At 39.6% G+C, this 27,955-nt stretch overlaps 1 protein-coding gene across 6 annotated transcripts in view; it reads left to right on the top strand.

Moving 5' to 3' along the window:
- FNDC3B (fibronectin type III domain containing 3B) overlaps nucleotides 1-27,955 on the top strand; it is a 332,852-nt gene that overhangs the window by 83,808 nt on the left and 221,089 nt on the right. For all 6 annotated transcript variants that reach the window (XM_087440025.1, XM_087440022.1, XM_004424734.3 and 3 more), the window contains exon 3: nucleotides 8,032-8,107. In XM_087440025.1, the coding sequence (XP_087296151.1) occupies nucleotides 8,032-8,107 (76 nt within the window). The remainder of the gene's footprint in view (nucleotides 1-8,031; nucleotides 8,108-27,955) is intronic.

Raw genomic sequence — 27,955 nt, 5'->3', positions numbered from 1 at the left:
GAAGATTGGCAATAGATGTTAGCTCAGGGCTGATCTTCCTCACAAAAAAAAAAAAATGAAATAAGGGATAGAAAAAGTCTATCTAAAAGAAAAAGTCTAAGGAGGAAATGGAGGCGGCACAAGAGAGGGGGGCAGATTGCGGGTGCCTGTCAATGATGGCAGTGGTGGAAATGGAAATGGTGGAATCACAGATAACAGAATTAGAGAGAGTGACAGGAAGTAGGAAAAATTCAAGTAATTACGGCTTGAAGAGCCCTACACATTGCTATACCTCCGTAGTCTTGGAAACTTCGGTGTTGGTAGAAGGGTAGGGTGGAACGTGTCAGCAGCAAACCTGAGATCTGGATAGCCATATTTAAAGGTTAAATCCTCAGTTATTTTTGAAAACTCTTACTTTGAACAACGTAATTCTTGAATTATGTCACAGGTAGATGTTTTATTAACATCTTTACTGGTCACCATGTGTCCAGTCTCTCCCATCTCAGTTTGGATTTCTCACTGCTATCTGAGTTATCTAATAATGTCATCCTACTGGAAAATTCTACTGCTTACAGGATGAAGTCCAGACTTTTAAGTGTGGCAAACAAAGGCTTTTCCAAGGTGGCCCTGGCCTGCCTCTGCAGTCTCACCTTTACTCCTCTGACGTGTGCATATGCCATTATAGCCACATCAGAATTCTAAACATATCATACCGTTCAGGCCTCCATGCATTTGCTTGTATGATTGTTCTTTTGCTCATCCACTTGCAGTCTCCCACTCTCCCTTTAAATGTCACTCCCAACTATAACTTTTCCTGATTTCTCAATGGTTTCTTCAGTTTCTAGAGCACTTAATGGCAAATAATCATATTTTATTAGTTAATTGTATTTTCTGCTCTTGCACCAACACACAAATGGGTAGGATTTCATTTTTCTCATCTTAGACTCATCAGTGTTTAATAAACTGCCTGGCACGTAGTAACTACTCAGCAAACGTTTGAATAATCAACGTTTCAATAATTGTATTAGGTATTAAGTGAGTTTAATATAATCAATGTACAGTCAAGGCCTGAATAAGTGATGATAATATACTATACAGTGGTGGGGAGGGGGTTCTCCTCTCTCTTCTGCAAAATCCTTCCAAAACCCTAGAATATTACATGTTTATATTCGTTTCTGATTTTATGTTAGTGGACACAAAATGTCAGGCAATAGTAGTGTTAATTTTAAGCCATTAAGAAAAGAGATTAATATACAAAGTTAACTCTAGAATATTTAATGACAAAATATTGGGAACTGATTTTCTGTCACTTATAAGGATGAGAACATTCTTCATGGACACATTATTTCTTGATTACGTCTTAGGGGGAAGAACACTGTTAAATGAATGACGTGGCCAACATTGAAATGGGTTTTAAAAATAGAATATTGGGAATATAGGCAGTTAAATATGTTTCTTCACTGGCCTTGAGATTCTGACAGTAGTTTGTTTAGGTTTAATGCGTAGCTTGCCAGAGGTATGTGACATCAATTAGCACATCAGCATGGATCATGTTGCTCTGTCTCAGCCGATCAAAACCAGACATGAGGTAGCTGGATCTAATGGCGGGAGACAGTCTAGATTCAGTGTGCAGAGCACATTCAGGGTAGGGCTGATTAGGTAAAAAGTAGATTAAGCTGCTCTTTCTCCCTCAGTGTGGCCAGAGCCCAGCTTGGGGATACGAGGTATAGAATTAAGGGGTAGAAACGGGTTGTACCTCATCTGATGGATGTTTTTGACAAGGATCAACCCGAAGTGGTGATGACAGGAACCAAATTTGTTCTCAGTGAACATAATTTTCAACTAAAGGAAGAAAAATTATATTTTTGGTACTCAACAACTCTGTGAAAAATATATTTAATAAAGTGAAAAAACAAGATTTAAATTAATGGTGCTCCAAATGCATGAGGCTATTTGGTAGCTGTTACTCTTAGCCAGGGAAAAATTACACTTAACCTGACATGGAATTTTGGTCTTTTGTATTCTTGGTTTTTATCTTGAAAGTCCTATACTGAAACTTTAAACTCTGGCATTTGTGGCTCTCTTAAAAGAGGCTTTTAACCTACTTTGGGCCATCTATATTACATTTTACATTTTTTCCATTTAAGTTAATGCTACATTTTTATTCTTAGCAAACAGCAGTTCTTTTTGTAATAGAATCTCTTTATTCAAGGCAGTATACAATTAGAGGGAGTAGAAATATACAACTTCTTACAAGCTGCCATTGTATTTTCTTTATAGCACTTACCACTATCTGTAAATGTTTTATTTTTGTTGAAAATGACCTCCCCACCCCCCATCCCCTGCAAATTCCATTTGTCAACCCAAAGTGGGCAGCACTTTGTATTGTCTAAGGCTAGATCTATTCCCAACTCCCAGAGGAATGCCGTTCTGGGCATTTATTAATTTGTGCTGAATTAAGACTGAGGTATCATAGTAATTCTTCTAAGAATTATTTATTCTTATTCTTATTTTAAAATAAGAATTATTTTATTCTTATTTCATGAAATGCAGTTATTGAACTCTCTTGAATGTATATATTTTCAGCAGGCACTAATGTGATTTCAGTGCATAAAAATGTCTTTCTTGGTTCATCTTGATTTCTCTTTCCTGGGTCCCCTATTAATCCATTCCTGTCTTTTTTGTTACTGACAGGTGACTTTTAGGAAGCATAGAAGCTTCAGATGCAATCTTCCCAGGAGTCATCTTTTGTTTTTCTTATGCCACTATTGGGCCAGGAGAAATGGCATCTTGTGATTATGATGATCGAGTGGTTAGCTCATTGATTGTCCTAGGATTCTAGGGGAATTCAAGGACTTGACAACGACTTTATGAGGATAAATCCTGCCAATATAAAAGCAACTGTTTATTGTTAAAGAATTCCTTACCACCTATCTGCCACATTGGGAGTGAGAGGCTCTGGCGCAGGGAGTGAGCATAGATTTCCTGTAAGAGGAATTGTCCTCAGTCTTTGGGGACATGCCTTTGACCTAGTTGAGTGCGATCTCTCCTTACAGCTGTTGATTGAAGTGTCTCCATGGAGAATGGAATCTGTGAAGCCGGCGCCTGTCAGAGCAGGGAAGCTGTGTGGTGGAAGAGAAGGGCATGCATTTTGGTCAGGCGGAGCTGGATTCCAGTACCAGCTCAGTCATTTTGTAGTTTTGTGATTTTAGACAGTTACTTATTCTCTTAAGCCTCAGTTTCCCCATCTGTAAAATCTGGTTAGTAATATCTACCTGGCAGACCATAGGGGTTCGATCATTAATAGCAATTTATATAATCATTGTAGAAGAAACAGCTGTTAAAAGGAGTTGATAAAGTAGCCTGCATCATGCTGACTTATTTTTAGAGATAGGAAATTGTCAGTTGAGGAAGACAACTTTTGAACCTTCCATCCTTTGAGGAAATCAGAGTATTAAAAATTTTGGAGCTTTGGAGTATTCTTCTTGCTTGCTTTAAACTGAATGAATCCTAAAGCCCAAGAAGAAACAAAACAAGACCACTTCTTGTATTAGTAGTGTTGACCAAGGAAGAGCTTCACCACCATGCATGTCCTTGTGCCTTGACCCAGTGTATAAGGGCCCTTGGAGGCTTCCTGGTCTTGTATGTTCTTTTCCTGCCAGCTTTGGATTCGGGCTTCAGGTCGGACAGCTGAGCAGGTGAGGTGATCAGAACTTTCCCATCATCTTCCCTTACCTTTCTATTTTACCCGCTCACATTTTTAACCTTGGGACACTTTCTTTGTGTATGTTATTACCACAAAGATAATTATTGGTCATTTGCAGCTCATCATCTCCCTTTTCCTGATTTGGAGAAAAGAGAGAGGACTCAGAAAATAAATAATGCCTACTTTTCAGTTTTGCTTGAGGCCGCCTGTGGTCTGTGACACACAGACCAGGGTCTCAAATGGATGGATGGTTGGAACCCCTAGGGCCCAGGCAGAGCTCGCCAGGATTTCTCTGGAATTTGGGAATGTGGAGTGAGAGTGTGTATGTCCAGAAAAAAGTGCTACTATTCGTCTCGTGTAGTCAAAGTTCACTTTTAAAAGTTATTAGATATTCCTGCATAGAATCCTTCCTTACATGGAACTCTTCTGCAGCTTTTAGGTTGTATCATTTTTTTCCCCTAAAGATATCTATTGGATAATCATAAGTGCTGGCTCCAAGTGAGAAATGTTCATTTATACGTGAAACAGCTAAGGGTAAGACAAGCCTCACAGAGTGTGGCAAGTGGAAAAAGCTCCAAAAGTGAACTGGGATCTCCTCTCCTAGCGTAGTTTATATTTCGATTGTCTGGGTATTGGATTTAACTTTTTAAGAATGCTGACAATGTAACATTTCATCTTTGGTCAGTCAGTCCTGTTCTCCAGCAGAAGCTTTTGTGATGGACCACATAGGTGGCAGTGATTGTGTAGTCAGGTGGCTGGTCCTTTTTAATTTGAGGCATACATTAGGAATTTGCCTCCAGGAGTAGTCTTAGATACTATGTATTGATCTTGTGGGTAATCAGCCACTCAAAATTTAAATTGCAAAAGTAGCTTTCCTTTTCCCTTTCTAATGAGTAAGAAACAGTTAGATTTATCTTTATACCTTTAAGGAAGTATCTGGTACACCTGTTCCAGTTGTCTTGTGGGTAAAGCTTTCTCAGGATGCTATGTTTAGCCTTTTGCTCCATTTTATTTCTTCGTCCTCTTGTTTTACTGTTTCTTTAGACTTCAGGAGAATGGTCACTTATTTTTTATTAAGGCTTGATACTGCCTTTGATTATTTCAGGCTGCTCGGTTCATGTAGCACTAACAGATTGGAAACAGATCTGATCAAGCAAGAGTGGCCTGAAGTATGCTCTTATAATTTGATTAACATGGTTCTATTTTAACATCTCGCGGGGAAAAAAATCTATCAGTGGTTAAAATCTGTCTTTTTTTTTTTCCTCCTCCTCCTCCTCTAAGACACAGAATAGAGCATGAATTATTTTAATGCTGACTTTGGGAAAGCAGGAAATGCTTAGTGAGTGGACAAAAAATGATGAGGTTTGGACAGTGATGTTATGTTTTACGTTCTGTATTTAAGAGAACTTGTAACAGTTATGTCTGCTTTGTGGCTAGAGAGAGAAAGAAGGAGGGAGGGAGGAAGAGAGGGGGGAGTGAGAGAGAGACTTGTATGATAGAAAAGGTTAAGTGCCAGGGAGCCTGCCAGGCTGTGACTCATGCTCCTGGAGGCCGCTGCAGCCGTCTCATTCATGTCTGTTGTCAGGGACAGATCACTGGGCTGGTGTGTGTCAAAACTTTATTTTTCTCTCTCCTTTATTGACAGTGAAAACAGCAAGGTAGTCAGCCTGCCTGGTATAATAAAATGCTTTCTTTTAAAATATCTTGGTGCCAAGATGAATACAGTTTGCTCAAATAATGACTTTTGCTTTTACTAAGAAAAATTGATAGTGGGACACAGGAGATTTGCCTGGTTTCTGAGGTGACTCGGTAGATTATAATCTGGTTGCCATAGCAGCCCAGCAGCAGGGAAAATGACAGGAACTAAACATCTGAAGGAGAGGTATTTTAGCAGGATGCTTAAAAGCCCTTTACCTATCATTTTTCTCCGTGAAGAAGTGGGATGGGGGTCAGGAATTGGCCTCTGTAAGCAGAGAGGGAAGGCGTAAACAAATGGCTTTTGGAGGCTGGATGCCTTCAGGCCATTCTTTGAATTGTGGCCTCATGTCAGTGACCGCTAGGGAACTGTCAGAAACACTTTTCATGCAGTATGATAAGCAGATAATGTGACAGAATCTGGAACATACCCCAATTCAGAAATCCCTTTTCTTGCTTGGGACTTTCCATAATACCGGTGAATTGTACTTTCAGAACCAGCATTCAGGACACGTTGTCTGACAGTTATGAGTGTAGTGGATGAGAGTATGTGAATTTGTTTGGCATTGTCAAAAATATCTGGCGTGTAGTCTTGGTGTCCACTGATTTTTTTTTTAAACTAATTAATTCTACGGGCATATATTATAGGCCTATCCCTAGAGGTTTAATCACAAAGCAGATGGTTTCTGCTCTATTACAGTGATGTTAGAATCAGTCTAAGGACTTTTAAAAAGACATGGATAATTTTCTTTACTGGAGTCTTGTTTTATTCTATGGTAGTTGAGTTATGTTCTCTGTTTATGTAAATTAAATCAAAACTATTTTCATGTTAGGAATGACTTTAAAATCTCAGTTTCAAGAAAGCAATTGAAATGTTTTAATCACTCTATAGAGATCTGAAGGGATTTCCTTTTGAGTTCTTAAAATGGCACAACGTGTTTACATTGGTGAGAATTGGAATACTTAAGACTGAAAGATTGTTGACACAGTTACTGTACAGGAAAAATAAATTGCCTTGAAATGACTGTTAATATTTCCAGAGAATGAGAAGCACCAGGGCTGAAGCTTGTACTGCTTTTCCCTGAATGATCTTGTTTTCTCCAGTTAATTTATTTCCTGATTTTTAAAATTTTAATATCCTAGCGGTGTCTTCTGTGGTGAAGTATTAGAAGCATCAAAATACAGGGATATTAAAGGTTTAGTTTTTAAAGATTAAATGGCTTTGATCTCAATAAATAGTTTTACAAAACAGATAAATTATGGTACATACAGTAAATAAAGTTGACTTTTTAAATTGTTTATTATGAAAGCCTAATTTCTAAGTTAAAATAATTGTTTGCAGTGCTTTTCCTTATGTTTTATGACTTGCCTTCATTCAGTAAAAATAGTTATTGAGCACTTATTTTATGCCAGGCACAGCTTTGAGCACTCATTCTGGGCTAGATCTTGTTCCTATAGAGCCTAGATTGAAGAAGGAAAAGACAGCACTAAAATAAGAGCTTTGTTAATTAATCGCAATTGTAAATTCTAGGAGGGAGAAATACAGTTTTTTTGAGAACATATTGTGGGAGTTCTGACCTGTCCTGAGAGTCAGATTCCACTTCTTAAGCTGACAGGGATGACTAGGCGTTAGCTGGTTGGGAAAGGAGTAAGGTGGGCGGTGGGCAGAGACCTTAAAGGAGTGCTGGAAGAGCGTTACAGACAGAGGGAACAGTACGCTTGGTGGTTTCAAGGCAGAGAGGAACAAGGCTTGCTCCAAGAGCTATAAGGTGAATGTGACACTGACATCTTTCCAATTTCTAGAGATATACGGTAATTATTTTAATAGTGTTAACCTAGAACATGATGATTTTTAACAACTGTTTTTAAGCTTGGACTTTGTCCTTTAATTTGTATTTAGATATAAATTAATGGTTTTTTCTTTTGTTATCTAAAGGAACTGAATTAGATTAGAACTAAAACTGAGGCTCTTGAAAGAACATACTTTGCCACTGCCATGCATGGTCTAATCTTTTGGAAGTTGTCTTCTGGTATTAAATAGTTATGGTCATGTGACTAAAACACTGACATGTAGGAAATTTAAAAATTTGAGTGTTTGGTGGGGCCTATTTGTAATATTCATTTATTTTATACTGTTCATTATTATTTCTGGATCCTATACTCAGGTATTTTTTTTCCAAATGTTTTTCTTATAAATTACTTCCTGTTGTTAACACAGTAGAATCATATAACCCAGGTCAGCAATAGACACTTGGGAACAGTATGTGACAGTGTTTGGTCAGAACCTCATTTCTCCATGCAATTTTCCTTTATAAGTATAGTTTCTGGTCCTTTTTATTCTTTAACTGTTGTTTGTAAATTAGGGAAAGAAAAAAAAGGAAGTGTGTGAAAGAAAAAGTGTCTTAAAATTGAGTTGTTTAGTTAGATAGCATCATAAGCAAGACAGGAGCATTCACTTAGCTAACTTCAAACGCATGTCCTTACCCCCCTCAAATTTGAACCAGGTCTAAGATGTATCTTAAGTTTTGTGTTTATACAAGATTCTGTGCCACATACTTCCTATCTAGTACATAAATTTGGGTAATAAAACTGTTGAAGGGAAATCCCAGATGTTCTGGTATTAAACTGAAATTAATGTGTTGTTTTGGCAGGTTATTCTCGTTCAAGTTAATCCAGGTGAAACTTTTACAATAAGAGCAGAGGATGGAACACTTCAGTGCATTCAAGGTAAGGACGTTTTTTGTAAGCCTTCTAACCAACGGAGTTTTCCTTTATTTATTATTTTAAGCTAGTAAAGTTTTTCTCTGTGACTGCATGTGATTTTCTAGAAGTAAAATTTATTTTGGATTTTTTTTAGCTTTTTGCTTTTCTTTCTGTCAAATAGTGGCTCCTTAATGCTGATGTAGGCCTGTGATACATAAGGGACAAAGTTGAACAACCTCTAATATTTTATTGACTTTTAAGTGAATAATTTAACTTGGGAAAGCCTGCAGTGTCTTCATACGTTAGGGAATTTGGTAGCCCTGAAAAATGCAGAGATTTTAAAAGATCCTAAAATTCCAGTTGAGAACAGCAAGTACTTTTTTGAATTAGATAAAAGTTTCAAATATATATTGTGATGCTATCCAAATGATGCGTTTAGAGGTAAAGTCTGTATTAAGTATCTGTTAGTTACTTATTACTGAGTAACAAATTACTCCAAAATTTAGTGGCTTAAAACAACAATATTGGTTATTATCTCACTGTTTCTGTGGGTCAGGAATTTGGGCATGGCTTAGCTGTGTCCCATAGCTCTCGGCCTCTCAAAACGCTAAAATCCAGTTGTGGGCTAGAGCTGCAGTCAGTGTAAGGCATGTTTGAGGGTCAGTCTGTTTCCAGGCTCACTCAGGTGGTTGTTGGCAAGATTTAGTTTTTTGCAGGCTATTAGGCAGGAGGCTTCCTCAGTTCCTTGCTAAGTGGCCTCTCCATGGGGTCACTGGCAGTATGGCAGCTGGCTTCATCAGAGCAGTGACTAGAGGGCACGAGAGAGTACTAGGTCCAGCCTACTCAAGAAAGGGGGTTACACAGGGTGTGAATACCAGCAGGCAGGAATCACTGGGACCCGTCTTAGAAAGCTACCCACCACAGTCACCCTCTACCCTTGATAAATCACGTCCCTCCCGTATGCAGAATACTCCTTTCCAAGATCTCCAAAAGTCTTATTCCATTACAGCATCAGCTCAGAGTCCAGAATCTTGTCATCAAAATAAGTTCCAGGTGTAGGTGAGGCTCCTTGGGAGTAGTTCTTTAAGTACAGCTCCTAGGGCATTTCAAGTAATTTCTAGTTTGTGTAATACCAATGCCTCTTCTCTGTAGTTCACTTTGGAAAGAAAAAACTTAGGTACTCTGATGCATATGGAGTTCTGGTTAGGAAGATCAGCCCAGATCTGTAGTTAGCTTGTAAACACTGCTGTGTTGGAGGGCACTGTGACAGCTCTTTTTGGCAGTGATTGGGATTATGGGGCAAATGGTAAATTGGCATGCAGTTGAGTTCAGTACTAGGTTGTTGATTGGACTGGAATCTGACCAGAGGCCTTATTTTTAATACCTGGACTTGCTCACCAGTATATAAACAAATGAAGAGAAATGCCTATTAGTTTTAGTTTCTGGTAATGAGCTGCATGGAAAAAGTTGATTTTTCTATTGCTTTGCATAATAGCAGAGCATGCCCCTTTGTAGTTTTACTACTTGTTTTAGTACCTATAAGAACAAAAATTTAAGGGAAAAAAGTTTTTTTTTGAGTAATGAGTATTTTCAAAGATTGAAGCCTAATGAGTTTTACTTGCAGTTAATCCGAAATGATTTGACTGTTTTATTAGTGATTTTTACTGATTGCGTTTCTCTGATGATTGTGTCCTTGAAATTGATCTTTGGTGTTCTAAACCATTTAAAAACCAAACCTAGTCTTTGGTGATGAATCATACAAAGGAACTTCAGGTAAAAAAAGAGGAAATAAATATTTTAAAATAGTGTGGAATATAGAATCTTCCACCTACTTGTACTATTATAATAAACAGACATTGTCAACAAATAAAACCTCAAAATCCATTCTGTATCTTTAGAAAAAAATCACACTAGAACAACTAGAGGAAAAGTCATTTTACCTACATGGAGTGAAGCTGGTGTTTTTAGTTCAGTAAGAAAGCACTTGAGCTTCTGGTCATAGTAACATTGGAGTCCCATGAATTGACAGATAGACTATGTCTTCTACAACTGAGTATGTGTGATAGAATTTATAAAAACAAGTTGCTGAATAGATCAACATATATAAAATCCACTCTGTCATGCCACCTGCTTTTACTCTTTGATATCTAAGGAGTGTGTGTGTGTGTACGTATATATATGTATGTATTCATCTGCTTAGCCTCTCTCACTTTTTTTTTTGAGTCCGTGTCAGTAACTGGTGTAGTCTGCAGGGAGTGTTGCAAGTATACTGCTCTGTTCACAATGGGAGCTTTGTATTTATTCATGATGATACTTGGAGATAAGTGACACTAACACTTTTTCCAGTGATTTCAAAAATGCCTTTGACTAAAGCAGAATTGTGGAGCCATTTATCTTTGGCTTTCCCGGCCTTCTTATTCTTTGTTGTCTTCTGAACTCACAGATACTATGGTTATTTTCGTTTGGGGCATGGTGGTACCTGGCCCAGTTAATTGAAATGACACAGGACAGAATGAGAGGGACCAGGATTTGGAACCAAGTGGTTTGCTAGGGCTTGGGAAGCACTGGGGCAACAGGATGAACAGCAGAAACTGGAAGGCGTAACAGGCAGTCACTCTGCACCCCTTGCCCTCCTAAAGCCTTCATTTGAGTTCCAGTGAGTTAGTGAATGCTTCGCTCAGGTGGCTAGAGCACATCACACAGAATGTGGGGAGACGCAGTATATGTGTAAATTCCAAATTATCGTTTCACTGTGATTAACATCCCTATAGTTGCTAATATTTATTCAGCTCTTAGGTTATGCTATGTATTCTCTCATTTAATGGGTATGATAGATACCCTTGAAGACGCTGAGGCCCATAGAGGTTAATTCACACACCTAAAGTCACGTAGCTAGAAAGAGGCAGAGTCGAGTTTTCATCCCTGGTGTGTTTGACTGCAGAGCATGAGCTCTTTGTTGCCTCGCTCTGTGGCTTTACATCAGGGAAGCGTGAACTCAAATAGTAGAACTCCATTCTCTTTGGGCATGTGACAAGAGCAAGATGGGTTCCTATTCCTGGCGTAATGATTCTGGGCAGAAATACCAGGATGAGTACTCAGATGGCCAGGATGAGATCGAGAGGGTTTGCAGAGCAAAGATGTACAGTAGAGACTGGGTCTTTGGAATAAGACGGACACCTTGTTAACAGAACTAAGAGCAGACTGCATGAGACAGGAAGGATTGACTTAGCATTCCTTAAATTATTTCTGCCTAAAGTCAGAATTGGGCCCAGAGTTGGGGTGGGCTGGCTTCTCAGTGAGACTTCCAGGACCAGCTGCTGGAAGAGGAGGGGTGCAATGGGAGATGATGGGTACAATGGGAGATGATGGGTACAATGGGAGAGGATGGACACAGTGGGAGACAGTCTTCTCCTGCTTGCCTTGTGAAAAAATCTATTAGGAAAGGATCTGAAATTGAGTCATATTGTAATAGAAACTTCTGAAAGAAGCATTTGCATTTTACTGGAGATTAAAGTTAAGAGAATGAAGCTCTAGTTATGATCGTTCAACACCAGCCAGCAGGTGGGGAGGTTTCTTTTTTTTGAAAGGGGGTGGTGGTTGTTCGTGGTGTCCTTCCTGGAAATTTTGAAGTCATACCCATTGCTTACGCCATGATTGAAACTGTCAACTTAATGACTTTGCTATTTCAACACTAGTCAGAAGATTTGGAATTGCTGTGGGGGGCCTTAGGGGTAGGGAGCGGAATTGGTTGCCGGCCTTCCTGGAAACTTTTGAAATTACACCATATGAGGTCAACCCCCTTTGCTTGTAGTTGAATTTGTTAGCCTAATAATTTCCTTTGTAGGACATGTATGACATCACTGGAAGACCTCAGAAGCTGATTGTGAAGCCATGAAAAGGCAATTTGAAAATTCAAAGCAAATCAATATAAAGAACATGGTTACTCTGGGGAACAAACAAGATTTTGTTTTCATGGGAATGTCCTTGGTGATAATGAAGGAAGAAAAACACAGGAAACATACAATATGCTGTGAAGCAAATTCATTTCTAACGGACTATTTCTTAATATTTTCCACGAAACATGAATCACAGGTCTTGAAGGGGCCACAAAAGGTCATAGTTTATTCTCCCTTGGAGGCAGCACTATACCTATGGCACCCGAGACAAAAGATTTTTCTTTCCTAGGCCAGATGAAAGTGTATAAAGAGCTAATTGGGGGCCGGCCCGTGGCTTAGCGGTTAAGTGCGCGCGCTCCGCTGCTGGCAGCCCGGGTTCGGATCCTGGGCGCGCACGGATGCACCGCTTCTCCGGCCATGCTGAGGCAGCGTCCCACATACAGCAACTAGAGGGATGTGCAAGTATGACATACGACTATCTACTGGGGCTTTGGGGGGGGAAAAATAAATAAAATTATAAAATTATAAAGAGCTAATGGTTAGAGGAAAAAAGAATTTTAGCAATCAATATGAATTCTTGCCATTGCTTAAATTCAGGAATTAATAGAGGGCAGCTGTGGGTCTCTCCCATTATTTCATATCCTTGTCTGGGCTGATGTGCTGGCAGTGCAGCCTTCCTTCCTGTCCACACATGCCATCTTTTTATCTGGGCCATTTCTCCCCTCCCTGTAAAATCCTTCAGCCAAAACAAATACCACACTTCCTTTAAGGCTCTAGGTCTTTCTCCTCCAGGAGCCCTCCCGGACCACTCTAGTCCATTCTTACCTTTCTCTGCATTCCTGGAGGAGCAGGTAGAGGTAGCACTACATGTCACAGCCTGGTTTTATTTGTAAATCTTCCCTTAGCCCTTGAATTAGACTGTGGATTCAGCTGTGACAGGAAATGGTGTCCTCACATATCACCAGTCACAGCCTGATAATCATTACTAACTAGACCCTTGGCTGGCTCTGACATTACATCAGGTGTGATGGTTTTTCTTTTAGCTTTTACTGTTGTGCTAGGAGCTTAAAGATTTTGGTTAAGTGCTTTTAGTGGTCTCTAAAATCTCTATAGAAGAACTTTCAAATTTCAAATCACCTTAATAGTTTAAGCTAATCAGTTTCGTTTCGAGAAACATGTATAAGTCCAAAGAACTTTCTTATTGACCTATATTAACGCTACAATTTTTATTTGTGTTTTCAGACTGTAATGTTACAAATTGTGAGCCTGAAGAAAATGGGTGAATGTCATGGTGATATAGGAAAAAGCAGATTAAAGTAAAATGCTTGGGAAGCCCCAAGCATTTATTATTTATTATTATAAAAAATAATATTTAAAGATACTTAATTGCTAATGATGTGTTTTGTCCGAAATAATCCAGACATCTTTTACAAAGACCATTTACTCAGCTAACTTGTGTTGAGTGGGTAGAGACCTTGAAATGACAGCAGTATGTATAGTAGGAGGGAAACTCCAGGGGAGCCCTCCTCTGAGATGTCTGTGGCTTGGATGCTATTAGAATGTGAAACTTTTTCCTCTCCTACTTATTTTCCTTAAGCCTTCTTCAGCTCTGTGTCTAATTCTCCCCCTGCCCCAGTGAGTGTGGGAACCGTATCATTGATGAACACCACGCTGTGCTCGGGGGCTCTGTGAATGACACCATTGAGAACGGTTCCACATTGCTGAATCTCCTCGTTTGTCTTCCGCCTCCCTCCCCTCCATATATGATTCAGCATCCAGGCTGCCACATGGACCTTAATGTTACTTTTTTTTTCTCATTTGGTACTTTAAGTGCATTTATTAGACTTGTTTGGCACATTAAAACACTGACCTGTCATTCTTTCTAAGAATTTATAATAGGTCCTAGGGAACTCTCATTGTCTGTTGCTTTGTTTATTGAGAAATCACATGAATGGTGTCATAGTGAGGGTTTACAAGCTGAGGTAGACTATAATGTCACAAGCAAAGATTCTATATGATTTATTCCTTTAAAACAGACTTTGCATATAAATGAGAAATTCTTGTTTTACTGGCTTAAAACCAAGAAAGAGGACCTGTTGCAAATGAATCTGTCTTCCAATGTTGAACCCTTGCCTTGGCTTACATTTGCAAACAATTTTTTCACCAAAAATATTTGAGGAATTTGAAAGTGAAATTATTATAGTATGAATGCCTTAAATTCTTCTGAATCTTTGCAGACTTTCATTACATTGAACACGTAATTGATTGTTATTTGACTATATTTAATTATTTGTAGAATGTCTCTATTATAAGTGGAGATTTTTTTTTCCACCACAAGTGTAGGATTTTGAGGGCTTCTTTTTCTACACAAGAAACTGCCTAGAAAACCCATTTCTTTTGTATTTGGGGGGTTTTGTGAGGGATCGGTAGTCTGAAATGTTATTGTGAACAGTTAGGCCTCACTTGAAAAACTTTTAGAATTGAAAATACCAAGTTTTGGGCTGGCCCTGTGGCTTGGTGGTTAAGTGCGCGCGCTGCAATGCTGGTGGCCCGGGTTCGGATCCCGGGTGCGCATCGAGGCACCACTTCTCCGTCCATCCTGAGGCCAAGTCCCACATACAGCAACTAGAAGGATGTGGAGCTATGACATACAACTATCTGCCGGGGCTTTGGGGGGAAAAAATAAAATAAATAAAATCTTTAAAAAAAAAAAAAAAAAAAGAAAATACCAAGTTTTTTGCCCAGGCTAGCCCCAGTGTCCTGCCCATCATTCTGATTGATCCAAATCTGTATTTGGTGAGAGTTAGTTCACAGGCCTCCAGTATGGCTCTAAACGGAGAGAGTCTGAGTTTCTAGGAAAGTCTGAATTACTTGACCAACTTGCCAGCTCGTTTTATAACTCTTAAATGTTAGTTTCAGGACAAATCAGTCTTTTACCTGTGTGTGTGTGTGGTGATGAAAAATTTGAAGTGTACCTGATCTCTGCAATGTTTGGGAGCTTATTTTGGACACGATGATTTGGCTTTCATACATGGACGTGCACAGCCATTTGTTGCAAATAGGCATTCCGTTTGCTGACCTGATTGGCCCCTTTTCAGATGATAACTTGCTGCTGAGTAACTGGAAGTTTACCAGCACGGTGGTCTCCACAAGGGCTGGTAAGTACTGATGGGCCGAGAGCAGAAAGTCCAGTTAATGAAGGGTGGGAGGAAAGTCTATGATCGTCCGTGCAGCTGTCATCATGCTGGGATTGAGTATTGTCGTGAGACGGGCTTACATCAATGCCAAACTATGTTGCTTCCTTGGAGGTGAAAAGTCCCTCTCAAGGAAGGTGCCCAGTGTATCTGCCGCTCTCTGCGCTTCTCCTTCTGCCCTTCCTAGTTATCTTGATTATCTCTATGCTTACATTTATATAATTAAGACAAAAGCTTCACCCGATATTATATTGTCAGACTTTCTTTGGCCTTTTTCTTCAGTTCAAGTTTTAGTGATTTAATTTGTTAGACGGTATAAAGATTATGTTTAAGAGTAAAGGCTTTGTACTGCGAATTCCTGGTCATTTGCTAGCTAGTGCTTCATGTCTTAGCCTCGGTTTCTTCCCTTGAAATGGGGATAGTGATAATATTCATCCAATAAGGTGGTGAGATAATCCATTATAAGTACTGCCACTGTCATTGTCATTGCCTACTAATGTATACAGCTTTGCTGATTGTTTTTTCCTAAAGAGATGGTGTGATCAATTGTGAGCCATGACTTGATCATCTGACTCGTGGAAATCAGTTGAAGTTCTATCCTCTGTTTCATTGCCTAACTATAATAGGCTTGGTTTCATGGGGTTGGTGGTGATGGCAATAGTACAAACATTTCAGACAAAGGTTTATGAGAATGTATATATTGTTCAGATGTAGGATTGTACGTGCAACAGTGGGCCCACTGTTCCATGGGTTTAAAGTAAGTTTAGTTGTGATTGATGCTCCAGTTGTTGGTTTCCTTTTGGATGATAAGCAGTTAACTCTGACAGCACCTGAGTGGCCGTATTCAGACAGCACTGTAGAGCAGTTCCTCTGGGTACACCTTCCCTTCTTTAGGCCTTGCCTTTTACATTTCAATTAAATGCCATACTTCTTTTCATTTCTGTTTAATGCGCCCTGCTCTTGAGTAGTACTGAAGGGCAATAAGGTGTATTGGTAAGATCATTATGGATTTTGGAGTGAGATTGCCTGGCTTAGAAATCCCCTGTATATTAGCTGTGTGTCATAAAATTAGTTACTTCTCTACACCTCAGTTTCCTTATCTGTAGAATTGGAACGACAATATTGGTCTTGAAGGGTTGAGGATTAAATGACATATTGTATAGAAAGCAGTTAAAACAGTTTCTGTGTCGTTGCAAGGGTCCCATAAATAAGAACCATTATTAGGCTCCAGTCTCCGTTATGGCTAGACACTGAACCACCCTTCATTTTTAAAGCATTTCAGGAAAGCCAGTGTGAACTTGAGGGGTTGGTTAGGATTTTTTAGATGTCTTCACATTTTCGTCGTAATGCTTCAGAATATACATTTAAAAATTATGCAATGGGAGTTTACCTTCTGTGCCCTTTTGCCTTCAGGCTTGTTAAACGATGATTAAAATGTCATTTCTGAAGGTACTACTGCTTGGAGTTCCTTAAATGTCACAGGTCTTTGCATGTCAGATAGTTCAGAAGAGCTAACAGTGTCACGTTACCTCAGTTGTCTGCCACATTTTGTTTCACAGCTTGTAGTCTTTTAGTTCTTGTTTCATTCTTTCTGCATTTTTTACTCCTGCTTTTATACTTAGAACTTGAAATGGAAAATTTTATGTTACAAATGTCTTAGAAGACAGTAAAGGGTTCCTCAAGGGTGGGGGTCAGATTTTAGTGATCTTTGAATCCCATTGCCTATCCAGCACCTACTAGGCGTTCAGAAGAAAGGAAAGTCATTTCCTAATATACTGCTAAAAATTCATGTCAAATTGATGGAAAAATTCTCTTAGCTAATTCGCAGAGATTCTTTTTCCTGTTTTCTTTTTTTTGCTGACGAAGACTCATGCTGAGCTAACATCTGTCACCAGTCTTCCTCTTTTTTTGCTTGAGGAAGATTAGCCCTGAGCTAATATCTGTGCCAGTCTTCCTCTACTTTATATGTGGGTTGCCACCACAGCATGGCTTGATGAGCGGTGCGTGGGTCTGCACCCTGGATCCAAACCTGCAAACCCCAGGCCGCTGAAGCAGAGCGTGCGAACTTAACCATTAAGCCATGGGGCCGGCCCCAGTTTTTTTTTTTTTCTTTTTGTGTGCTATTGTGCTTAAATAGTTAAATTTGGTTATTTTTCACTCTCAGTTCCTCAAATTAAGATAATGCAGTATGAGTGTTTTCCTCAAAACACAGTAATTCTGAAGAAGTCCAGTATATGGGTTAGCTCCTCTTACTTGTAAAAAGCATGAGGAAATGATTATTATATTCATTCTTTTGATAACTTTTTTGTTTTGTGAGACGAAGGCTGGGAACACCTTGGAAAACATTTTTAAGGCTATATGATGGTGAAAGACAATATCTTTTCTATTATTAGCAAATATTTTAATTTAGACTACTCATTAATACTGAGTTTGTGCAGTTAACATAGCATTTATCTGTAGCAGTAAACTCTCAAACTCGGTGTCAAACTCAGGAATAGATAGAGTACACTTTAAGTTGTAAATGAGTCTGGTTACTGAATTAAATGGAGTTGGTGTAGTAATTTTTCTCTTTCTCCATCAGCAGTGTGACTGAAGGGGTAAGGGAGGTGGTAAGACAGGTGACAGGGAGGGGCAGGCAGGAGATGAAGAGAGTCTGGCTGAGGGCAGGGGTGGCGGGATGTGGAAGTGGGAACAGAAATTAGAGATGTTTAGGGAGATAGTCATGACTTCCTGACCAGTGGGGCACACACTGAAGAGAGGGAGTGAGCACTGGGCACTAGATGAACTGTTGTGTTTTTCCCTAAGATAGGTGGAATCCAATCTCTTAAAAATGAGATAGTTGGGTAAACAGAGAGTATATTTTAATACTTCTTTCTGGGCCTATCCAAATATGAGAAAACTGGCCTCAGAATTGCCCACATCAGTGACTTTCCTTTATGACTCCTGATTTGGGGTTCTTTGAATATACCCTCATTTCTTGTGTGGTTGGATGTACCCCTCTCCCATGCTCCCCCCCACATTCCCTTTGCAATTTGGAGAGAAAAGTTGACGTTTTTTTCAACCCTTCAAGTCTTTTGTTTTTGAGTTAAAATGGAAGCATTCTATAATTTAAATGTGACACCTTTATGGACACTTTATATATTGCAATGTAGAGCCAGAATTAACACCAGTTTTTGTGGTATCTTTCTGGCTATAGGAATTTCCACATTTTCACTTAATTTAAAAAGCTTCCAATTGTTAGCAAATTCTAATTTCTAAACTGACAAGAAGAGGGAGCATCAAGGAAAGAAAAGTGTCTGGAATGGGGGTGGAAACTTCAAAAGGTCAAAATATAAGCTTATTCTTAGTGTGTTTTTGAGTGAAAATGTTATTCTCTGTTAGAGGACTGGCTAGATGAATTTTATCTGTTTTGTTTCGCAGTTCTCATTAAAGTGGATATACACACTCTCACGTACACTTTATCTGATGTAAATGTCAAATGAAACTCTGTTTGCTGGTTGTTTTCTCAAAGTGCCAAGTCTTTAACAGTTGTCCAAGGTTGGATTAGATTGGTTATCCAGGGTTGGATCTTTTAACATCAGTTCAGTGTGTCATGCTAGATCCAACAGTGTCAATTTTCTGTGCCTACTGTGCCAGGATACAAGCAGTGTGGACAAAATGAGTACTTTGGCGCAGCTAGAACTTAACTTGTCTCCTCCTGTTGAGGAAGAACAGTCTTTGCGGGAAGTGTAATCAAAGCTTTATACTTCACTTGTCTTTGAGTGCAAGGATGAAAGAGTCACAAAATGTTAATAAAATATAGCAAAAGCATGGCATGTTATCCCATAAGCTAGAAATCAAGATCTGAGATTTATTTGCTTAATTTATTCCTAATTAATGATCAAGACAGCTGGCATTCTGTGGGTCAGGCATTCACATTTTGAGTAACAGTTCTTGCATCATATGCATAAGGTAAAGAACATCTCTAACATCTCAGAATTTGGAAGCTGGTTGTATTAACAGAGTGGTTTGTAACCTTTGCACATTAGAATAACCCGGGGAACTTTTAAAAAATTTGCAAGCTGATCTCCAGGCTAATTGTAGGAAATTGTCAGATTGTCTAAACCAAGGGGAGTTGTCAGGTTGTAGGGGGTAAGGCCTGGGCATTGGTTTTGAAAAGCTTCACAGGTTAATTCTGATATGCAATGGAGATGGAGACTCTGGTTAACCTAACCCCCAGGAAAGCTTGAGGAACTCTCATGGTGTCCTTTCCCAAGGACCTCACACTGCACGTGCTGCATCCCTGTGTCTGTTCATCCCTGTTGGTCTTCTTTAGGAAGTTTTGCAAAGTGCTTAAAGATCTTTTATCTTGTATTCATATACTGAAAGTGTCGTGATTGTCTTCATTGAACCTATTAGTTAAAATTACTCTCGAGTTTTTGTTATAAACTTCACTAAGTAATAAATAAGGGTCTGCAAACAGAAACTTGAGTTTACTCGTTTCAGCAGAGTACAGTAATTTATTTTACCTTTATTTAAATGTAAACACAATAGCTCACCTATTGTAAACTAATAAAATTCAAAGTTGATTAGAACAGGTAAGAGAGTGCAGGGTAGATGGAGTTGAAAAAGTGAGATGAGGAAATAACCATCTTACAACTTGCTGCTTGCAGAAGCTGCTTTTAGCCCTGTTTCCACTTGACTTTATGAAAGAATTGGGCTGGCACTGTTGCTTCCCCTTTATTCTCTTCATAGATCTTGCCTAGTATCTTGGATGGTGTAGGTGCCCAGGAACATCTTGGTGCTTAACTCAAGTGGTCCCTACAGCATGCCTGAATCCAGGGTATTCCACCCGGTGTCAGATGATGACAGTTACTGATAACTTGAGCATGGCTCAGAATCACTTGAGGGGCTTGTTAAAACACAGATTGCTGATACCATCCTCAGGGTTCCTGATTCAGGTCTAGGGTGGGTAGGACCTGAGAATTTGTAGTTCTAAGAAGTTCCCTGGTGATACTGATGTGGTTCTGGGACCAGGCTTGGAGAACAACTGAGGTAGGAGGTTGTTGGGGTGAGGGGCACTTGTAAGAAAAGGGGCTTCATAGAATTGGTGCCCTTTAGCAAAAGAGAAAAGTCTCAGGGCACCATTGTAGAAATTTGGAACTTGGCCCCCAGTTTAAAAAATCTGTTTCAAGGGTCAAATTGAATTCTCCAGACTGATTATTAGTAATTAAAGTTACAAAATAGACAAAAGGGAAAAAATCCATGTAAATGCAAAAAAGAAAGAAAAAGTAATTGGCTTAAATTCTTCAGTTGTAAGCTCAGAGATAATTTCTTGGTCTGACATTTTTTCCCCTTCCGCCGCTATAGTTTTCATGAACTGAGGTTTGAATCAGAGACTCTGTTTTCAAAGAATTTCTTGGTACAGTCTTTTAGTTTACATCTCCTAATTCAGTTGCCATTTTGTCAGGAATTCCTTTTTCTTCTCTATGCCTCAGTCCCCATGTAATGAGAATAAATATGATTGCCAAAGATATCTTAGGAATATTTTAAAGTTTCAGGAATAGTATTGTGTAGTATATGGAGATCACTGAGTTAGGAAACTTATGCAAATATGAAGAGTATTCTAAACAGATAAACAGTACCACACACTGTATTAGAGTAATAAGCAAGTACGTCCCTCCCCCCAGTCAGCTGGGTCATAGTAAAAGAAAAAGCCAAAGGGGAGGATAAAAAGTAGATGGACTGGTATGGAAGTTGGCTTTACTGTGTAAAGTATTCTAAAGAAACAGGAAGGTTTTAAAGCATAAAACTAGGGAGAAAGGAAGTGACTCAATTCAAACTAGATAGGACTCCACACCAGTAAGGATCTGGAATGGATGAACATTGCCTACAGAAGAGAGGAGAAGCAAGCCATGAGAGGCACTTGGGGTTAGTGAATGACTCCATAGAAACGTGGAAAACAGGATTATACGTATTCTTTTTTTTCCTCCTGTGGACAGGGCACCATTGTAGAAATTTGGAACTTTGCACCCTGTTTAAAAAAATCTGTTTCAGGGGACAAATTGAATTCTCCAGACCGATTACTAGTAATTAAAGTTACAGCTCTTGAGTTTTCTCATGGTCCCTAGATGAGTTCTGCCACTGTTCCGTGAGTTGAGTTCATTGATCATTTTTCTACTCCTCATCGTGCCTGTCATGCTGGTATCAGCAATTAACATTCCTCAGAGTTGAAAGGAATGCCAGCTTCCATCTGAGGTGGAATTCAGGAACAACAGGTGCATTCTACCTGTTTCTTGGCTATACCCAGAGTAGTCAGAAGGCAAGTAGTTAACCACAGAACAGACTTGGGAGAAAATGAGATTCTTTAGCATTTGAGTCAGAGTGCTGAAAAGTAGGTCTGGGTAATGTATTTAGGAGTCATAGGAAATGGCTCAACAGGAAGGGTGAAATAGACTTGCTAATCTGGCCTCTTTAAATTTATTTCAAGCCTGTTTCCCTTCGTTGACACAAATCTTCTTAACTGTGCACCTTCCACAGACCCTCTTTTTTGTGCAGCTTTTTTTGTAAATTGACGTAGGTTCACATCAAAGGTCACTGAACTTGAACTCGTACAGTAAAAGTCAGTTGATTATATCGTTAGTTTCCTTTTTCCCTTTTAAATGAAGAAACCTAACGAAACCTGGCTCCCGTTGGAGGAAGGAAGTCCCCTGTTAGAGGTTTAACTTCCTTTCCATTCCATCGGGTTCCATTGATCCAGACCTCTCCTTACTTCAGAATAAGAGGATTGGACCAGATCGTTTCTAACATTCTTACCTCTCAATTTCTCTTTCCTCGCCCACTTTAATTCCTCTAGAGTTCTTTGCCATTTATTGGTTCTTAATTTTCATGAGAAAGACTAAAGCTTTACTCAAATAGGTTCAAGTGTGGGCAGATTTCAAAAGCTTAATTATCAAACAGGATTTCCTATTTGAAAGTGAGATGTTAAATTATCATTCAAGACTTTTACTTTAGGTACTATATGAATTTCTCTAAAATTTTATTAGCATAAATTAATCTTGGCTAGTAACAAAAAAGGAAACAAAATTACCCAGTATATGTTTTTTCCGTGTTTTAATAATTGCCACATTTTTTAATGTATGTGTGCACCTATCGTATGCCAGGTGCTTTACATCACTGGTCCTCAACCATGGCTGCACATTTGACTCACCTAGGATTTAAAAAAAAAAAAAATATCTATATCTATATCTATATCTATATCTATATCTATATCATATCAGTGCTTGGGTCCCCACCTCTTGAGATTTAGATGTAATTGGTCCCCAGTATATTTTTAAAGATGGAATTGTTCTAAGTATTTAGTATCCTTCGCATTCAGTAAAACATTTGGTTGATTATATTTTTCTGTCATCTGATATTTAGGGTATTAAATTATTTGTGAATGGAAAAAATCCTAAAAACACAAAAGGTGATACTTGGTCATCCTAGGAGTACTGCCTCTGGTGAAGGGTCTGTATGTAGCTTGCCTCTCCCCACGTGCCCACCTCTTATCCATGAACTGGATGAGATTGCCTTTTTGCTTGTCTTTCCCACAAAACAACACAGTGGTTGTCCTTTTTGCATTGGTTTCATAGGATTATTTGCTATCATTTTATCGAATCTAGTGTGCCATTGATTTTAAGATACATCATTATTTTACATAGCTCCACAAAAAAGAAAACACCATCAATTAAACTGACTTGCCATTAACTGTAAGATACTTTCCTTTTTCAGGAGATGTTATAATGAGTAAAAAAAGTTACTTGGAATCAATGAAATACACTAATTTAGTTTCAGTTTCTCTTCCAGATTTAATTAGATTTTAAAAAATCACAAACTGATATGGATTTTTCCTAATTTTGTGTTGGCGTAATCATTTCATGTATGCATGTGTGTGTAAAAATTTGAATAGCTTACCGTTCTAGCTACTTCTCGGTTGTAGAAATATGACTAATTTATTTAAACATTATTCCTTCTAGATATGCCCTGGAGGATTTATATACAAGTCATAATCTTATGATGCTCTTTGTTAGTTTTAGCTTTGTACCAAATGTCTGTCTCATTATGCCAAAGGCTTATTTTTTTTATGTGTGTATATGTATGCATAGATACACACATACAGTGCGCGTGAGTGTACGTGTTTGCCAGTGTTTCCACTTGGGTCTGTTCTGTTTTGTCTAACCTTTTGGTAAAATCTATGCTTCAAGTTGTAAAAAACTTCAAGGCTCTTCTGTTGTTCATCCGTGTGTTGGCTATTGCTGCATTATCCTATTAAAAACAATATAACCCAGTTCAGCAATCTTATCGCGTGCTTCTAACATTTATGTGGAAAATATTTAGTTCTCTCTACTTTTTCTCTGCACTCCCGCCCCTCCTTTTTTTTTTGCCTACAGTGTTAACCAAGAAATTATTACTTTTGGGTCTAGACCATCTGCCTCTAAATACTTCCCTTACATATAATAACTAATTTAAATTTATTCCAGATGTACAAGCAGTATATGAGACTTGGTAGTTTTTATTTTTGACATGGTTTTAAAGCTTTATTATAGTTTATCAGGGCATCAGGGTATTTTTTTTTTTTTTTTTTTTTTGTGAGGAAGATCAGCCCTGAGCTAACATCCGTGCTAATCCTCCTCTATTTTTCTGTTGAGGAAGACCGGCTCTGAGCTAACATCTATTGCCAATTCTCCTCCTGTTTTTTTTTTTTTTTTTCCTCCTTTTTTTTTTCCCCCAAAGCCCCAGTAGATAGTTGTATGTTGTAGTTGCACATCCTGCTAGTTGCTGTATGTGGGACGCGGCCTCAGCATGGCCGGAGAAGCAGTGCGTCGGTGCGCGCCCGGGATCCGAACCAGGGCCGCCAGTAACGGAGCGCGCGCACTTAACCGCTAAGCCACGGGGCCGGCCAGGGTATTTTTCTTCCGTGAACATGTAATGGATTTATGTAAACCCTGTGATAGCCAATCAAACTTGGAATATTTGCTAGGTTTTCGGTAAATTAATAAGTAGCTCAACTTAATATTTTCTTTTTCTCCCATAAAGAGGTGCTGGTGAAACCCACTTAAAGATACTCAGTCCCTCTCTGAAGACCAGGTTTGATGAAGTGGCCGCTCAGATGTGCTGTTGGTGTTCATTTTTGTGAATGGTTGAAAATAAAAAATAGTACGTTTTACATCACTAAGTATCTAAGTGCCTATAACATTTGATTTTGTTTTGGCCTCTGGTTCCTCTTCATGGTAAAGTTAGTGCTGTAGCCACATGTGGTCTCCTGGCTCTTTGTGACTTTCTGCCTTTTCTGGTTTGCTGCTAATGCCTCTATTGCTATAGACTCCTCTTGGAAGCTACATCATCCCTTTTGCATTTGGGTTTGTGTGTGCATGTGTGTGCTTGGGGTAGTTAATGCCTAGTGTCTATGTGGTAGCTCACTGCCTTCCAGAACTGTTAGGATCACATTGCCTTTGCTGTGTCTCTGTGCTATTTATGTTGTGTTACTCTGTCACTCTGTCTATTCTCCATCCTGTGCCTCTTCTCTCATTAACAGACCATTCTCCATGTCCTGAACTACTCTCTCTGTCTTCGCCTCTTTTGTCTCCTGTTTCTTTTACTAATACTCTCCATGGGAAGGGATATTTTCTTTAGCAAACCTGTTATTTTTGGAGAGAAACATTTGACTTTTGGGCTATCAGCTTAAGAAGACAAGACCTTCCTCCAACAGTGAAAGGGAAAGCCCTCAACTTATGAGGTATCTGAGAAAAATCGGATCCCTGGTCTAAATTTGCAGCAAACTAAGACACTCTTAGGTATCCTAGGTGCATAGGAGCCCTGCTGTTTTAGCATGTTAACCTTAATTATGTTGGTTTACATGAACAGGATCGATTTGGGGACTTACTAAGTCAGCTACATGAAATATGGTATTGTCATTTATTCCGTGTATCTCTTTGTGCAGGGCGATTGGTTTGCTTCTTGTCGTGAATCCATCCTGCGAGGTATCAAGATGACATCTGGCAGGCCTTATTTGTTTACTGTTTTTACTGTGTGTGTTTAGAGGGAAAAAGACCCGTCGTGACTGCTTTTGTGTGTTAGGTCAGGTTTTCCGTCCTGACTCAACGTGTGGCGGGGCTGCCGAGATTGGTTGGTTGGGCGTGCAGAATTTCCTCTGTTGGACTCAAGAGCCAGAAAGCCACGACGAAGTTTGATTTGGCTTGTGGCAGCCTTTTCCAAATATGCATTTGGATGTAGTACAGTACGTCCTCTAAGAAAAGAAGGAGAAGGGAAACCAATAACTCTATAACTGGAACTATTAGGGGAACATTTAGAAACGGGGGAACTCTCATCCGTGGTGTTTGGAGTCTCCCCTCAGCTCGGGTCGCGGTGGCACTCGGAGGCCAGCCTTTTTTCCACGCCGAGTGCTCCCTTCGCTTGGGAGAAACCATAGAGCAGCCTCTGTCCTGTGAGTGCTGCATGCTGACTCGCTCCAGACAGTCTTGAATGTGACCTGGCAGCCAGCGCCGTTTCCTGCTGACGTGGCCTCCCACAACCGAGCAGAACAGAGCCGCCTCAGTGTGCTGAGGAAGGAGCGGCCGAGGGCATGAATCACCAGTGGGATAAGGAACAAATTAAGAGGGGAAAGCGCCTAGCTGTTCAGGTTTCCTTCTAGATATACTTAAAAGACATCTTTTTTATAGGAAGGGAGGAGGAGGAAGAAAAACAGGAGTGAAGAATGCTACAAGAATCAAACAGTGATTTGTTTGGCCATAGGAAGGGTTTCTTATCAGCAGGAGTGAACTTCTGGGGTGAGACCCAGTCTGCCACAGACATCTGGGAGGATGCTTTAGAAGGCCAGACGGGGCTGCATCCTGCAGCCTGCCGGGGCCACACTCTCGCAGAGGTTGGTGGGAGTACGAGCTCCCGGTCATATCCTGCAGACAGACCTTCAAAAACACAAAACAAAACTGTAGTTTGTGTCTTGATGGAAAAAGCTCTCTCAGCTTGGTAGGAACTAGAGAAAGGGACTCTTTGAGAAACTGTTTAGGAGCAAACCCTCTTGCATGGCTTTCCCATGAGTAGTGTCAGCATCCCATTCTATGCTCACTATTGGCTTACGTTTCAACGACTGCTTGGTGCTTTCAATTTGCTTAGTTGATCCAAGATCCAAGTACCGCTCCTTGTTACCTTTTAATAGGGCCAAAAAAGTCAAGTTACCATGGAATTTTCGAGTGGGATGGGACTTCAGTTCTGATCTAGACCTTCAGTGGCTTCGACTATTTTCAAAGTTATTGTAGAACCTTTTCTTCAGTTAATCTTGCATGGAAGTCCACTATACAAAACAGACACAAGTGGAGAGGTCTGAGGCACATCTGCTCATCTTTTTTTCTGATAGTGGCCCTTAGAACTTCCCCCCTGACCACCTTGCACTCCCAGCGTACTTATGTTGAAAAACCACTGATCTAATCCACTTTCTCATTTTACAGGTGAGGAAATTCTGCCTCTTGGGTAGGTCAGTTTGTTAGGTAATATTATAACAACTTTCAAGGTGCCTTAGAATAAAACTTCTTTTATCTGTCTCCTGCTTTCGAGCCTTCATAATCTCTCAATTGGCCTCCCCCTGGTCTCCCTGCCTCCAGCACAGCTTTAGGACTGGCAGTGTTGTTGTAGTGCACTGTATGTGTTTGTAGGCTAGAAATCGTGGAGTACGAGCCAGATGGTGTCATGATTCCAGGTGTGAGGTGAATTGGGAGGTGGCAGTGAGATTGAAGATGAAGGGAAACATTCGAAAGGAAGAACCGTCAGCACTTTTTAAGCATGGTTAAGTTATTATGTGTGGTTTAAATTACAGAAATTGGATCTGGAAAATTACCAAGAGAACTTAGTCAAAGATGATCCTCAAATACCCAGCCCAGGCAATAGGGAGACTGTGGAGCCTGTCTGCCATAGATATGAAGAAAACTGTCTCAGTCTTCAGTTCTCTTGATCCTTTAAGCTCCTTTAAGCTCCAGTGAAGCCCTCCCGTTGCGGATTCTTCTTTGGAGATGGCAAAGCAGTTTGATCCCTGATTTCCTTTCTGTTGCAGCATTGCTACGTGATTGCTGGCTGGCTTTTGGCTTATGGTGGAACTCTGAGTTCCTGGTGGATCATTTATTCATATAATTCATTTGAATTTGTTTGGTGGCTTGTTTACCACAGATTTTGGAACAAAACTGAGGCAGGTTCAGATCTAGCATATGGGTCTCATTCCTGGTTCAGCTTTGACTTTCCTGTAGGTAGGTGGATTTGGACTTGGACTCTAAATCTTTGATTTTGGAACTCCTTTACATTGGCCATATTTTTCAGTGTTACTCCTACCGTGGAAGCTGCTCTCTTCTTCTGTTGCTCGCCAAATTACCACCTTCAATTCAGTAAACAGAAGCCGCTGCACACAGCAAACAAATTCTCAGGAAAAGCAAGCAAAATAGGAATGGAATGGAGAGGATGGGATATTAAATGTATCTACTTACATTTTTGGTAAAGTCATCTAATTTCCTTCAAAGAGACTTTGACTTTCATAGGCCATGCGTGGGTGGAATTAGAAAGTTATCCAAGTCATTGATGGTGTTTTGTTGCTGTTGTTGTAGGCTGCGGTGACACTTTGTGAAGGACTAGAAGGGGAGAAGCAGCTTTATCTGTTAATCCTGTTTCATTGGCAGAGGTGCTGTATGTGTAATTATATACTTTTTTCCCCTCAACTCATACTGGAAAAAAAATGCTCAGACTCTTTTTTTCCAAATGCT

Source organism: Ceratotherium simum, chromosome 15 (genome assembly GCF_057802395.1).
Source record: "Ceratotherium simum simum isolate JZ-2026a chromosome 15, ASM5780239v1, whole genome shotgun sequence".
NCBI classification, from domain to species: domain Eukaryota; kingdom Metazoa; phylum Chordata; class Mammalia; order Perissodactyla; family Rhinocerotidae; genus Ceratotherium; species Ceratotherium simum.
The sequence above is the reverse complement of the archived record's forward strand: the minus strand, read 5'-3'. Positions and strand labels throughout refer to the sequence as shown.